The 16,200-nt window shown below is 34.6% G+C and overlaps 1 protein-coding gene across 3 annotated transcripts in view; it reads right to left on the bottom strand.

Moving 5' to 3' along the window:
• Nucleotides 1-16,200, bottom strand: part of IMMP2L (inner mitochondrial membrane peptidase subunit 2) — a 446,040-nt gene that overhangs the window by 267,377 nt on the left and 162,463 nt on the right. The window contains exon 4 of one of the 3 annotated variants that reach the window (XM_042815421.1): nucleotides 1,886-2,567. The exons of the other annotated variants lie outside the window; for them this stretch is intronic. Coding sequence (XP_042671355.1) covers nucleotides 2,540-2,567 — 28 coding nt within the window. The 3' untranslated portion in view covers nucleotides 1,886-2,539. Of the gene's footprint in view, nucleotides 1-1,885; nucleotides 2,568-16,200 lie in introns of those variants that run through there. 3 annotated transcript variants of the gene reach the window in all.

Genomic DNA, 16,200 nt, shown 5'->3' with positions numbered 1-16,200 from the left:
TCAAAGCAACAGAATCTTTTGCTGTCGTTCTTCCTTTTGGAGGAAGATGAAAGTTAGAAATAAAAATCCTCTTGGTGCATAATAATAATAATAATAATAATAATAATAATAATCACTTCCTTAGGTTTGTTTTGCTTTGTTGTTTTTTGTTTTTTTGTTTTTTTTGTTTAGTTTATTGGGTTTTTTTCTTCAGATTACATTGTCTCTACACCCTTTTAGCCCAAAGTCCTTTTCTTTGCCTTGCTGCCTCCTGTATCTTCCAAGCACCCTGTTAGTCCTTTGCTCATTTCCTGCTACTATTGTTTTAGTCTGAAACATCACTTCCAACACTGCAACTAAGGGCTGATGTGGTATGACTTAACAGAGAAACCATCAAGCAAACATCATAATTGCGAGCAAAATATCTGAATATCAAAACATAAATATTAAGGAAAGACCTGGAATTCTTAAAAGAAAAATATGCTGTACAAAATATCAGCTACTGACATGAAGTATCATGTATAAAGCATAAAAATATAATGACACTCAGATGAAAATACTGATAGCAATGTGGGAATAAGGTAAAGCTGAAAGGGCAGGCAATTTGGGCAGATGGCCTATTCCTGATCCTAAAATAGCGGATGTTCTTTTCAACATTACAGTTTAGAAGAGTGGAAAACTACTCCATCTGCCTTACCCTTATGTAGCTATTGTTCCTCAATTGTTGATTACAATTTTATGCTGTGCTCCAAATAGCCATAGTGCTTGTGGGAATCACAAACCTACATGCTGTACGTATTCAGGTGCAAAGAGAAATTAAGAATAATTGGCCAAAGAACAAAATATTTATTATAATTGTAGTTTCTTGATCCAAGACCATTTATGTCCATATTTCTACAAAATATACCATCTCATGGTATATGAGAATTTGGAAATGTGGAATTTCACCCCACAGGTTGAATTCATTGATTCTCTTCCACCCTCTCAAAGTATATAGTCCTGTAATGCCATGATTATCTAACACTATTTCCTGAAGCAGGAATTCTCCACTGAAATAGAGAAATTAATGAAAGCATATGGAAAGAATACATCTATACTGAAATACCTTCCTAGAGCTAGAGACCTAGAATAAAGAATCCCACAATTCCTTCTAAGAATTACCCATTAAAGATACCAAGATATACAGATTATTGGGTTCTATGCACTAGCCTTATGCAGCCTCATTGTGTGTTCCCACTAGAGCTTAAGAGAGAACAGAAATGCTGAGGGCAGCTATATATATATATATAAGAGATAGACTTCTATATCTCAGTGCTAAATCAAAGGTGAGGGAAGGCTATAGCTCCTGCTTCAAAATGTCCACACGTGACATAATGCTAATCTCTAAGTTATTATTTTCAACTATACTGGTTGATTCCTTTTTAACAGTTCAACCCGACTTTTAACTCTAGATGCCATGCAGATTTACACTCAGATTTCCTATGAGCAATGCAACAATGATATTCCATAATATTTGGCTTAATAAATCAACTTGAGACTGGATTTGATCAGACAAAACTGTTGGTTGTTGGAGAGACAGCTCTCAGGTTCACACAGAGAAGGAAAACAAATCTGAGGAGATTCACGTTCATTACAAGATATTCAGAATTGATCTCTTCAGTTCTGAGTATTACAGAAGATTCCTACAGAAACATACTCATTTCATTCTCTGTCACCTAAGATTACCTGGAAGAAGGGCCTGTAAGGCAGTAATAGCCTCTTCTACTAACAGAAGGCAAGAATGAGGAAGAAATCAAGACACAAAAATGAACCTACACTTAGTAAATGTGGTTTCCAATGATATCACAGCAGTGCAGAAATGACCTTATTCGTCTTTTTAATGTAACTTCAGTATACCTTGAAGGATACATAACACTAACTCTGTAATAATAAAAAAAAAAGAAAGAAAAAAAAAAAAGTACCACGACCAAACTGAGGTGTGCAACAGCATGGACAACACAAAACAGAGTGAAAAAATGAATGCTGCTTTCCAAGTTAACCAAACTGTTTGTATTTGAACATGTGAACACAACTCAGATTCCCTGAGGTGGCTGTTGGACATAAAATTTGAGGGCAGATTCTTGTCAGATTTTTTTTAAATATATACATAATGGTACTATTGCTCTTAACATTTATGATGTTTCATTTGTGTCTCAAACATGAATTTCAGCTAAACTTAAAAACATACATGCTTGTACCAGTTTACATGAAGTAATATAATACATGAACACCAACATCTCAATTCCATTTCTTCTAAAGACATATAAGATGATCTTTATGGGTCACTTCCAACTTGGAATATACTATGGTTCCATGACTCTAAGAGGATTTCAATAGTCAAGACAGGATAAAATATATGACTTCCAAGCTCTTCAAAATAGCACTCTCTTCCATCACAGCACATGCATATTCACATGATCATGTCCAAATCACTGTGTTAGAGATCCAATTCAAAATTACTTTCTTTTCAGTCCTTCCAGGAACATCAATCTCTTTCTCACACCTTTCACATTTTTTCCATTCATTTAGCATTAGCTGACTGTTGGCTCCTGTAAAAAAATCACATTAGTCTGGGCATGCAGTCTTCTTTTTTAATTATTATTTCATGAATGCTTCATATTTTCTGTTTCCTACAAAAAGTGTCTTTCTCTATGTTATTTGTTATGATTCTTGCAGAATTATGTGAAAAAATAAAAATACTAAGGCTTAATTCTTCTGTGGATTTAAGTGCAAATTTCAAGTGCAGCTCAAGGAAAATTGCTCCTTTCAATAAACTAGATATATGATCCACAATCCTTATGACAAACACCATCCAGAGCCTGACAAAAAAAACAGGGGAGAGTTCAGTCAAATTGTAACAGATCTCCAGCAACACCTACATTTTTTGCAGCCCTGTTCCCCCAACGTTCTTCAACAGTTCACTTTTCTTCTCCATTAACATTATGTTAACTAAACTTCAATCTCTTTCTTGGTCTTCAAAAAGTTGATTAAAATGTAGAATGTCCACTTGTGCCAGAATAATTTTAAGTTATTTCTAGTTTGTATGCTGTCTGCTTTATTAGAAAGATAAAGCAGAAAGAAAATAATGTTATTATTCATCCACACTTTCAAAATCGTAACAGTTTCTGAGCATATACAAATAAACACATTATGCTAAAACAGAGCTCTACTGAAGACAAAATAAAAGCAATGTGCATCATTCATTTAATTGAAAACATTACATAGATTTTTAATTACTACAAAATGGGAAAAGAAGGATATTATTTATTTAAAATACTTTAAATAGAATCCTTTGTGGAGAACATCTGTTTCAGAATTAAATAATTAAATATCCACCAAGAAAATATTGGGCAGTCTATAATTGTAAGTAGCAGCACAAGAATGTTCTTTGTATTCAACAAATGCAAACAAACAAACAAAAGTCATAAGCTGCACAATATATTCTAAGCTATACTCTAATGAATTTCTTGCAAGATACCACAAAAATGCAGGATTCCCTCAGGTTCAAATTCCTCCTCACTTGAAAGTTTGCAAGAGCCTGCCACTGCTATTCATCACTAACAATCAATTATCTTCCTACAAAATTTCTTAGGCTTTAGCTTTTATTCCTCCTCCTTTTGTCTCCTTCATCTGACAATGTATTTTTGTTTCAATTATCTTAAATGTGAAAGTTCCCCATCTTCGTATGTCACACAACATCATCCTCCCACTAGCAGCATTTCCCCCCCCCCCCCCCCCCCTTTTTTTTTTTTTTAACATTCTGGCTCTAAACTCTATTACTCCTTTTCCAAAACTAATATTCCACTGCACTGGATGTATATAAGAATATAAATTCCCCTTGATAAAACCCCTACATTCAAATGTTTTATATATAATGACTTTTCTGTCATCTTTGAATAATTAAGAGTGTGGAAACCATCCCATAAATATTCAGAAAATGAGAGAAAGTCTAAGAAAGAAAAAAAAAAAAGTTTAAAACATATAAATGTAGACTACAAATCTCATCATACACTGCTAAAAAATCAAACAGATGCCATCACCATAAAAGTGATTAAAGATCAGAAGCTGCAGCTACTCAATGATAGGTAAGTCAATGGTTAAAAAATAAATGGTAGCAGAGGAAGATAGAAGTATTTTAGAACAAACCAGAAAGAAGATGGAAGAATGAGGCCAAACAGAAGAAACTGCTAAAGGATCAAGTTGGCAACAGCAACAAATAAATATGAGAACAATGCATGAATGGAGGAGCTTCTACATGTAGTTTTAATGATGATGGAGAAAAGTAGGGCAGGGGAAAGGCATAGGAAAGACTGCTGAAGAGGAATGGAGACATGGGTCTAACAGCCCATCCTTGTATCACTGGAATTAATGATAACAAGAGACGAACAAGTATCTGAAAGCAAATTTTGGACAAATTTGGAAGTGTCAGTATTGACAAAGCAGGGGAAAGACTAATGATTGAGAGACAAAGGGACACCAAAAGAAAACAAGTGACCTTGAAGACACCATGAAATATACATATCCAGATGTCTGGAACAAAGTAAGACAAGAATTAACAAGAATGGGAAAGATGGACAAGACAAGATGAGTACATGATTTGATTTGTTCAAAACATTTTGTAAAGAAAAAATCTGCAAAAAGCTTCTGAAATCTGTAGGAGACAATCATGTTTAGGAGATAAATTATAATTCCTATATCTTATGAGCCATAATAAACTCAATGTCAAGAAAAAAAGTTACAGTACTAATTGAAAAACAAGTAATACAAAAGTATTTATTAGCAAGTGAAGAGAAATAAACAAACAATGAAAAAAAACATGTCTGGAAAGTCTGGCTAAAGTAAGGAAGGCAGCTGTAACAGGTATGGTCATTTGGGAGGTTTCATCCAAGTGACAACCGAAAGTTGATAATCCTGTGTTATTAGGCAAAATAAGAAACCTCAGTGGGAAGGAGACATTATTGCCTCTAATTAAGAACAGAGCTCGAAGTCCAGAAACTACTTAACAGTATCAATTATTATGCCACTAATAATTAATTAAGATTTGTGATTTCCTAAACATTGCCCCAGTCACAGCAGTTCTTACTGTTGCTTTTACAAAGCCTCAAAATACCTTAAAAATAATTAATTCTAAGGGATTAACTCAAAAATCCTTTTAAAGGCAATAACAAAAGAAATACTGAAATGTATTCAAATTTGTTCTGAGTTATACTCACAGAAAATGTACTCCAATTAAAAAAAAAAAAAAAAAAAAAAAAAAAAAAAGCCAATCACTGTCAAACAGACTGAAAGCTTAAAGAAAAAGAAATAGTGAGAGGAGGAGTCAAGGAGAGAACACAGAAAACAAAACCCCTAAAATTAAGAGGAGGAAAGATGGAAGGCAATGATTTAATATTATATAAGTTACACTAATATACTTAATCTATATGTGAAAATATTCACTGAAGCAAGAGGCAGACAGAATGCAGCATGAAAAACATCAATTAAAAATAAATTATTTCCCTTCAACAATGGAAGTTCTCGCTAACTGAAAAATAAGTAAAAACTTGAAAGTGAGGCAGACTGAATAATCTAATTAGGGTGTCAGTATGTAAAAGCAGAACACATAAAGATGCCCCACAGATGCTCTTTGGGGAGATCTGAATTAATAAGTCCATAAAGTGTAATGCAGAACTTCAAGGCTTTCATTACCTTGGGTCCAAGTGAACTTGAGCATAATCAGTCTGACAGAAAGGAATATTAGCTTAGTTTCACTTCCTCCACACCTGATTAGCTTGGAAGGATCCCACATTCATGTAGAAAGATGCTAAAATACCAAGTACTATCCATGGTAGTTTGAGCAATAATGTACAACACTCAAAGGGAAGTAGTTAATGGTCTGCAGAGATCAGATATAAGTAGTCTTCCTAAGGGCTCTATTCTGGATTTATCCTGCTTAACATCTTTATCAATAACTTGGAGGAGGAGGTAAAACCATTATCAAGTGTGACAACACTGAAGTGGATGCTGCAGTCGGTATGTTGGTGGGCAGGGCTGCCATTTAGGGGGAACTAGAAAGGCTGGAAAACTAGGCCAACAAGATCTCATGAAAGCGAGAAGACATGCATATTTCTCACCTGGCATGGACTAACCCTGAATAAGGCTGAGAATGGCTCACTGTGGAGTAGCTCTGTGGAAAAAGACCTGGGGGTCTTAATGATAGTTGGCTAAAGATCCTTGATAGTGACATAGTATACTGACAGTATAATGGATTGTATTAACATGAATGTAGTTAGTAGCTGAGGAAAATGGTTTCTCCTCTTTATTCATCATGTTAGCACCTGTCTGAAATGCTATGTTCAATTCTTTGCTCCTCCCATACAGGAAAGTCACTAGTCAACTGGAACAAGATCAACAGGATACTACCAACCTGCTGGGGACAGAAGCACTTGCCCTGAAAGGAGAGGCTGAGGGGGGGACTGGGCTTGTTTGGCAAATAAGAAACAAGGACTGGAAGAAAGAAGTACCATCTTTCCTGTATCTAAGAAGACAGAGTCAGGCATATTACTGAGGCGCCAAACAGGAGAATGAGCAACAACAATCATGAACTGAAAGAGGGAGAAAAGGGAAGTCTCAACTAGATAAAGGAAAAGTAATTAATTATAAGGAAAATAATCTTGGGAATAAGTTGCCAACAGAAGTTCTGAAATTTCTGGCTTTGGAGGTTTTTCAGCATCCAGCTGAGAAAAGCAATAAGCAGTGTGATCTGATTAATGGTTGATTCTGTTCTGAGTAGGAGGCTGAACTAGATGACCTTTCATCCAACCTGTGTAATTCTGCCAAGGAACTCCGTTCCCAAAAAAAGAGTATACAAGATGCAAACTACTCACAGAAGCAGAAATATTTTAGCTGAAGTTCCAAAGTTTTGATCAGAAGTATCCTTTTATTCCTTTTTAAATGATACAAAAGGCTGCAGAATAACTGCAGCCTTGCAAGGGAGCTCTAGTTTGGGTAGGTTGTTAGGCCTTTTGAATCCCTGAATTTTAAAACTCTGTTCATAATGCAGCAAAATATCTCCATCTTGTTTCAATACGTGATCTTGCATTATTTTAAAGGTACTTTACTTTTTTCAAAATTCTTAGAAATTTCTTAAATATGTATATCTATCATTGTCACTATGATGTTCCTTTTAAATGTCCAAACGGCACAATTTTACATAGATGTAGAGCAACAGACTGAAACTAAATATATAAATGTTTCCTGTTTTTTTTTGTTTCTTTCAACTCAGATGCAAGTAAGTAGATATAAGAAGTTTGGGGTTTTTTTTTTTTTTTTTTTTTTTTTTTTTCTGTTTTTTTTTTCTGCAATATAAAAATTTAAAATAAATCCATCAACATGAAAAAAAGATTCAAATTACCTTCTTCCTTCTAAAAAAAGTATGAAACTTTGATGATCTGGAAATCTTTCCTTTTGTAGTGCTAGGTATTTCAGAGTTTCACCTCTCTGGGGAACGGTTTTACTTTGTACCTTCCATATTAACATTATTTCAGCAACATTAGCAAGGTTAAAAAGCAAGTAAAAAGGAATAAGAAAGAATAAAAAATAAAGAAACAAACAAAACAGAGACAGAATTCACCTATCCTCTGTGGAAAATTATTGGAAATATGCATGGAAAATGCAGCAGAAATCAAGACATTCAGTCACAAAGGAGAAAAGTGATAATAAGCAGAGCTTAAGAATGATGTACTGTGACAGGCTAGCAGGAATGAGGAACACTAAGCTACACATGCATTAAATTCTGATTATAATGCAATCAGTTAGTATCAGGTATATATACAGGAGTACAATGAAATATTTTTTTAAATTACAAGTTTGCTTAGCTTGATATTATGTCTTAGACAAAGTTCAACAGAAGATGCCTAACACAGAGCAAAGGATCAGGGCAGTACAGCATACCAGACCCTATTTCCATTCCTGGACCACAGGAACTTCCTCACCCAGGGGACCTTCATGCATCTTCATGTTTAAGAGCTTTCCATGCACTCTTCCCTCATTAATTCAGCTGATCAGTTTTTTAACTTACGGAAGTCTGTAACTTTCAAAACCTCCTCGTGATGTGCCAATGAGTTCTAATGGCACTTAACAACATGCTAAAAAGATGTGTGAATTTTTACAGCCATATGCAATTATAGAGCTTTTATTTTTTTTCATATATACAGAGGATTCACAAACATTTTCTCTTTCAAACTGAAGAGTCAAATTTCTTAATGTTTTATGTCAAAATTCTAACATTTCCCACATCCTAAAACAGGTGCTATGTTAGATTACCTGATTTAGTCAGCTTAAGCAAACTAAACAAACACCTGCATTGCTTGGGATCAGAAGAATAGTGATTAGTGGAGGAACCCTTATAAACTAACCTGTGAAAACAGAGCACAGTAAACGAGCACTCCTGACACCACTAAAGAATGACTAAACCATTGTTTCTGGTATAAAACCCACCAGTGTGACCCCAAGTAAAGAAACTTTCCCCAAACGCTTCGCAAACTAAAGGATGTCACTGCCCAAAGTAAAAATTTGATCTGGGAGATAGAGGAAAAAGAATCTGGGGATTGTGTAATTGTATGGCAAGTTTTAAGTAGTAGTATGAAAAACAGGAGGAAAGAGATCAGGTGGATTTGGTAGAAATTTGGTAGAAAATTTGGTAGAAATCAGTAAATTTGGTAGAAATTCCTTGGTCACTAAGGAAAACACAGGAAGGAACATAAAACACATAAAAGGGAAGAGTCCACTCAATTATAAGCCTCTGTCTGGTTTGTCTGGCCAAGTGTTCTACCTGATCACTGCAGCCTGTCCTGTTTCATTAAACTTTAGTCCTAACTATTCCTTGTGTAAGTAAGCTTTCCAGTCTGTGTGCATGCACTATTTGGTAGAGAACATCAAGCTGAACTGCAACCTCTGTGGGACAGGAGGTGTCAGTGCCAATTGCTCAAGGGGGACTGCAGGGCTGGGTGCCAGTAACTGTAGGATACTGGGGCCTATGACACAGCTCTAGGGCAGATTAAATTAAACTAGCCATTCAAGAACCGTGTTGTGTGTAGCCTTGGATGTGAGCACTAGCAAACTTCTTATCAGCTAGAGAAGGGGGAACAGGATCAGACGATTCATGCTGTTTGTGTTCAGTATGCTTCCACTGCTGCTGGTAACAACACCACTTTCTATCTGTGCTGGTCTGCTGGCTGGCCACATGTGTATACTGCGCAGTGTGGGCATCTGGCCATAGGGAGTGTGTGTTCAGCCTCTCCACAAACTGAACCTTGGGATATTTATCATAAACAAAATCAGAGGATTGCCCAGATTAATCTCACTATGTATATATATAAATGTGCTTTTCTATATAGTTTAAGAAAAAAATTGCTTCTGATTTCAAAATATTTCATTATAAACATTTCTCTGCTATTTTCACATTTACTTTCTCTTTCCAACACAAGACAAGCTTTCACTGCAACGTCATCACCACATCACCACCAACGTCATCACCAGGATATAGGAATTGATCAGGGTAGGACTGTTGGTTCTGATATACGCTGACAAATTTTGCCTAGTTTTCTTCCCAACTTCAATCAAGCTATACCTCTGAAACCATTTGCTTTTTCCCTGCAGTCTAAAGAACTGTTAGCTACTAAAGCCAACCACCTTTGTTTCTACCTTTGAGATTCTTACAGCTAATTGCTCAAACTGACAGCACCAACCAGGGTCAAAATCTTCTTGTGTTCTCAGGAACATATTAAGGGAGCGATACCTTTATTAGTCATATTGCCTTTAGTGAGAGAACATTTAGTAAACAGTAATTGCTTTCATTTTACCTTCTGCTATTATTGTGCTATTTCTTATCAAACAATCGCTAATTACATCAATTTGAGTCTGGTATCCTTATCACACAAAAAGCTGATTTAGTGATAGTTTGTTGCTTTGTTCTTTCTCCAGTGCTCGTGATTTTTACCCAACTAATTGCCAAACTTCAACACAGTTTGGGAAAGTCTACCATCCGTCCCCAGTATTTTCTATTAGCTTCCCTTACAAACTCCCAATTAATGGAAAACACTAAATGCAAGGACTCAAGTTGTATGTAAAATACCTGTTATACCTGATACAGTCTTCAGTCATAAAGTCCGCACTGATCCTTGCTCTTTCCATCAACAAGTCAATCATGCTGCAGAAGCAATGATTCCTTTCTTTTGTCATGCTGATGATAACAGTGGAAGAACTTTAAATATTAAAGTTCACATTTGTTCAAAATCCTCTACCTGCTTGGTAAGCTGCCTAGAATCCAGTTGGAATTCCATACTAAACTATCAGATGTATAAGCAAAAGGGAAATCTGTGCTCCCTTTGGAGCTTCAACTTCCTCCTGAAACACACCAGTCAGAGCAGCAAGTGTACCTTATTTAATGTAACTAGATACTAATGCTACAGTTAACTATATCATTATCTTCAAACCTTTCCCTTGTTTCAATTTTTACATTCACTTCAATGGCAAACAATCCGTCACAGATCCTTATTTATTTATTTGTAATGCTATTAAAGTTTGAGACTGTTATTAACTCCAAAACATTACCTATTAAAAAAGACCTCTGCATGGGAAGGAAATATCAAAATTCTTAAAGGTTTTTCATACTTCCTAACAATTTCTTTAAACATGGTGCAGGAATATATTTAGTACTTGCCAATATTTTATTCTACTTGTTTCACCTTTATTAAGATTTCAGACTTCAATTGATTTCAATTGCTAGTAAATTGTAAATACTAGTAAAATATCCTCATCTGCAGTGAAAATAATCAAGCTTTACTTTTAAAATATTTTCCTATTAAAACAGCCACTTTATTGTGAAGTATAAATTTTAATAGCATATAGTGCAATGAATTCACAAGTCTCCAACCCAGCCCAGGATACTGCAAAATCAATTGTGCTGCAAATGACTGCTCATATCCACTCAGCATGAATGACTGCCCTGTAGAGTACATGGATATTTTTCCCTTGTGCACAACACAACCTACATTATATAGCTGAAGGAGAAAATGATTCATATTTTCTACTGCTCATTCAAATTTTGTGTACTAGAAACCTCATTTTCTAATTGTCTCAAGATGTTAGCAACCAATTTTCCCAAACAAGTTTTATGAGCCTCTGATTAGCTTATACACCCTTGGTTTCTGCCTTTTATTTTAAAAGAAAGTTTCCATGAATTTCTTAGCACAATGTGTCATTCACAATCTCTAGAATACATATTACGTATAAAAAATTATAAATGCATATGTCCACTAGCATATATTGTTATTACTTACAATAACCAGCAAGTATTACAAGAAATTATAAGGTTAATTATAAGGTTAAGGCAGAAATTATAAGGTTAATTCCCACCTTAAAAGCAACAAAAACAACAAAAATCCGTATTTAGGTAATCATTACTTTGTTAATTCACATGTTCAGAATTTTCTAGTCTTGCAATTGATTTTATGACTAGATTCAAGCACAAAATCAGCACATACTTAAGAATGTAAGTGCCTATAAACTCAGTTCCAGAGCGCTGTGGTTTTGAGAACATTTGTCCTATCACCTTCAGAGCAGAAAACAACCACCACAATATTCAGTATTCAAAAGACATTAGAACTGTTTTTTCAGTCCTCACCTCAAAACCTCAGAAATAATTTAATATTATTTCACATGCAATGCTAGAATCAATACTAACATTGAATCCTAAATGATTCTTACATTTCCAGTCAGTTGAGCTGCCATGAAGCTGCTGTCATACCGTGACAAAAAATATTTTGTAAAAGCAAAGGACAAAAAGCAAGCAAGACAAAAAATGCCAGCATTAGAAATTAATAAACTGTAATTGCACTAGAAGAGGGTGATATTTTTTTTCCAGATTAGAGAGTTTAAAAAGGCTAGTAACATGGCTAACAACAATAATTGTAAAATGAACTGCTTTAATTACTAATCTAAAATGGAATGCTCCGCACAAGTCTTACTTTTAACAGCCCTGAAAAGAATGCCACAAAAACGTAATTAGCTTTCAGAAATTACTTCGGTAAAAAGTAACTACAGAAAGCTATGAATAGAGTTTAGGTACCAATATATGAGCTAAACAACACAGACAAATTAAAACAACAGTCGCATTAAAAAATGAAATCCGGAAAAGAAGAAATTTCTTGAAACTGTTTCAGACTTGGAATCAAAATAAACTGAAACCAGCAGGAGATCTTATCCTTGACTGCTGAAGTCCAGAAATATTTCATAAATCTCCCTAAATTCTACATTTTTCTTTGTTGTTCAGATCTAGAGACTAGCAATTGCAGCATAACTCAACAGAGGTTTAGGAGAACAGCACTGCAAAAAAGACAGTATCATTACCAAGACGCCACTGAAAAATGAGAATATTTGCTTATTTCTTTGAATGGTCTCAGTCATCACTATGTGCATTTAGCACGTGTCTTATTTATATTCAGAAAATGAATACTTTTATCATTAAAACTCTACACAGACACTATTCTTATTACAAAACCAGTGCTATCTTTTGAATTACAACATAAATTAATGTGTAAAGATTTCCTGCTCAAAGAGACTACCTTTTAAATCACTCTTTTTAAAAAAAAAAAAAAAAAAATCATTCAAACATTTTCTAAAGATCTACCACCAATACTTCCCTACTAAACCATGTCCCTCAGTACAACATCTAAATGTTTCTTGAACGCTTTCAGGGACAGTGACTCAACCACCACCTCCCTGGGCAGCCTGTTCTAGAACTTGACCATTCATTCGGAGAAGAAATTTTTCCTAAAGTCCAATCTGAAACTTCCCCAGTGCAACTTGAGGCTATTCCCTCTAGTCCCATCAGATTGCAGCTTCATTTTGACCAGGGGATTGCACAAATGTGTCCTCTAAAGGCTCTCTACTGTAGGTTGCCAGGATATCTACACTTTTATATTTCACAGAATCAGAGACATGTTAAGGTTGGAAAAGACCTGTAAGTCCAACTGTCCTCAAAATGAAGGAACAAGCAAAGAGACGTTATTTTATATCTGAGTAATTCTCCTCAGCGTAGGCGATGCCCCATGCCCTCTGTTCCACAAATTAAGTATCCATACTGTGAAAAGCAGGAAAAAATTAAACTCAAATGTGTTTATAATTTTGTGGCTTTAGAATTTCATAGAGGCATCTTTACTCGTGTTTTTCCAGAAACAGTAATAAGCACAATTCAATTGCTTTCCTAGTAGTAATCACTATTTTTTATACTTCTCCTGAGAACGTTTTTATTCATCAACTGACCAAACAAAACAGCTGCAATTTTTAAACCCTATCTTCTCTAGAAAATCTCTCCATATACTCAATGTTCCACACGACTATATGGTCATAGTAAGTTTAATGAATTCACTTAGGAATTGTTAGGGTAAACTTGCTTGCTACTTCTCTTCATCTCTTCCTGATGAATTTTGTTTTTCACTAGACATCCTCTTCACCCTCTTTTTCTGAAGTTCCTCAGTCTTCCATGGTATTACATCATTCAAAGGGTTTGATGTTACACGTTAAATCTGTCCCCTCTTCAACAGCACCATTTCTAAACAGCCCAAACAAGATTTTACCTTAGTATGCTGTCATACTGAAAAGGACACCACTTTCATTAATCTGACCACCTTCAGTATATTACTCCTCCAGTATCTCAGTACCATCTGTACAAAATCAACATCAAGAAGGCAATTTTAATGGAGTCTGTAAAATTTACTGGAGAATACTGGAAGTGTCACTTTGTTCTGAGAAAGTTTTACAGTGGGAAATGATCTGTTATTTTTCTTAAAAAATATTTTTTTAAAAAAGTCATAATTTAGATCTGTCACTTCTGGAAGATTAAAATCTTCATTATTCCATTTTCATTATTTGTAATAATCTCACAATATTCAAAATTACATAACATTTTATTATTTTTATGTACATATTCTTATAATTCATGTTGGCCTGTTACCTGCATCTACCAAAAGGCAAAATCTTTGCTTTTCTGCTCTAGTTACAAAAATAGTTATTCAAATAACTGATTTTTCTAATACAGAAGGAATTTTTAATATAGAGGAAGAGATTTAGACTAAGAATCAAGTAACTATAAGAAACCACTCTGCAGCAGTAACATCAAATTACTACCCTGCTCATAAGCTGAACCCCTCACTATTGTTCTATTCTGTCAGAGCAATTTATACTACAAAATAAGCTGCACTATGTCATATACCAATGTCGTGATTCAAGCAACAAATTTTAGAACTGCAAATGATGTACACATCTATTTTACACTATGGAACAACTAAATGAGAAGAAGCATCTGATGAAGGAAATAAATCATGTGTGAAATTCTTGTGAGAAAACAATCTACTTGCTTCCATAACGTATGCTATTAATAAAATGCCTAACCAATTACAGAAACAAAACGTGACCTCAGATTACAGCTGTCACATTTTGATGAAGGGAAAACATGAGAAAAAGCCTTCCTAGAAGCTATTAAGTCTCACTTGTGCTAGCTTCCTTTCCTGCAAAGTTTTCTTGAATTGGACACTTTTATTATAGGCTTTTATAATGTTAAATTAAGCATACTATAAATATTTTACTTACATTATTGAAACAAATATTGTGCAAGTAGAAATTAAAAAAAAAAAAAAAAAGAGGTTTTTTTCCTTTTATCTATATTTACTGGCAATGAATCATAGAACAGTGTTCAATGGTAGGCTCCTATGGAGATCATCCTGCCTAAATCACTGTCAACTTCACAGTTTGATAAGTTTGCTCAGAGCCTCCACTAGATAAACTTGGGAAAATAAAATGCATGTACTGTATCACCTCTCCTTTGAATCATCTTTTATTATCATTTTTAAATTCTTCAGGCTATCTTGGACTACCAAGCATAGAATTTTTCTATGCTTTTTCTACAAAGAGAAAAAAGAATTCTTCTCCATGATAATAAGAATATAAAAATAGTATAGAACACAGTCTACCTTTATAACAACAGTTGGATATCTATTTATTTGTTCTGGCTATCAAGCCGTAAAAACTAAATAGCAATGTGGCTATTCTTATTATAGATCTCACATTATGTCAGTGAAAGCTACCCTTCCTATAAATTCTCCAAAAAGACACTTTAGCCAAGTAGATTTATCTCTAGTACAGATATATTTTGTTACTGAGTTAGGTAACACATCTCAGATCACAGTAGTAATTAAAATATTAAAACCAACATGTTCATGTGCTCTGTTTTCACTGAATGAGTGAGGGCAACCAAACAGGAACAAAGATGGAAATATTTAGGGGATGAAATAAAAATAGCTAAACCTAAAGCACAGCATCCATGTTTATAAAGTCCAAGATTCAGAAGTGGGGAATATACTTGGTCCTAACCCCTTGAGGGACTAGACCTTCTCAAGCATAGTTAGTTATCGGTTACTCACAGTGAACAGCAAATATCCTCAAGAATTTTTTATCTAATTTGAATAATCTGCTGAGGTTTCCCAGTTATTTGTCTGGGCTTCCCCAGAAGAAAAACTAGGACCCAAGAAAGATATATATCAATGGGTATGCAGATTGCAGGATATGCATGCAGTACAGATACTTTGCTACCAATTACATGACAAATGAAAGCAGCCCATTTTCAGATCCAAGAAGAACTTTGAAGTAGTACAGGCATGTTTTTGCAGCACTGCATATAAGATAACGTCACTCATTGACTTAAGCTATTTCTGCATAAAAATGGGTGACTGACCTACAACTGTTTTAACACATTTTCAAAATGACACAGAAGTATTAACCTGCAGCTCGCACAACTGCAGCCCCTAACGCAGTGTTGAAATAAAGCACACACACCTTCTTAAAAAAAAAAAAAAAGAAATACACTATGGAAGACCTGCTATTGCAATATTGTAATGCAGGGTCAAAATGCCACAATAAAAAAAGGGTTTGCAATTTTAGTTTAATTGACTGATGCAATGTCATGTGGAAAGAACTAATGTAAATGACCTCTAAACAATGTCTGCTCTTAATTGTCACTTGCAACTCAGAAAAACCTGAAGAAAAAAAAAAAAAAAAAAAAAAAAAGCATATCTCTTGAAGAAAATAAATTGAGATTTGTATCTAGAAGAGAGATTTAGGAAAAAAAAAAGAAGCAAAAAAAAA

The sequence above is a fragment of the Centrocercus urophasianus genome, unplaced genomic scaffold (genome assembly GCF_019232065.1).
Source record: "Centrocercus urophasianus isolate 14NV4802_14NV808 unplaced genomic scaffold, USGS_Curo_1.0 seq_15, whole genome shotgun sequence".
NCBI classification, from domain to species: Eukaryota; Metazoa; Chordata; class Aves; order Galliformes; family Phasianidae; genus Centrocercus; species Centrocercus urophasianus.
Note: the sequence above shows the minus strand (reverse complement) of the source record. Positions and strands in the feature narration are given on the sequence as shown.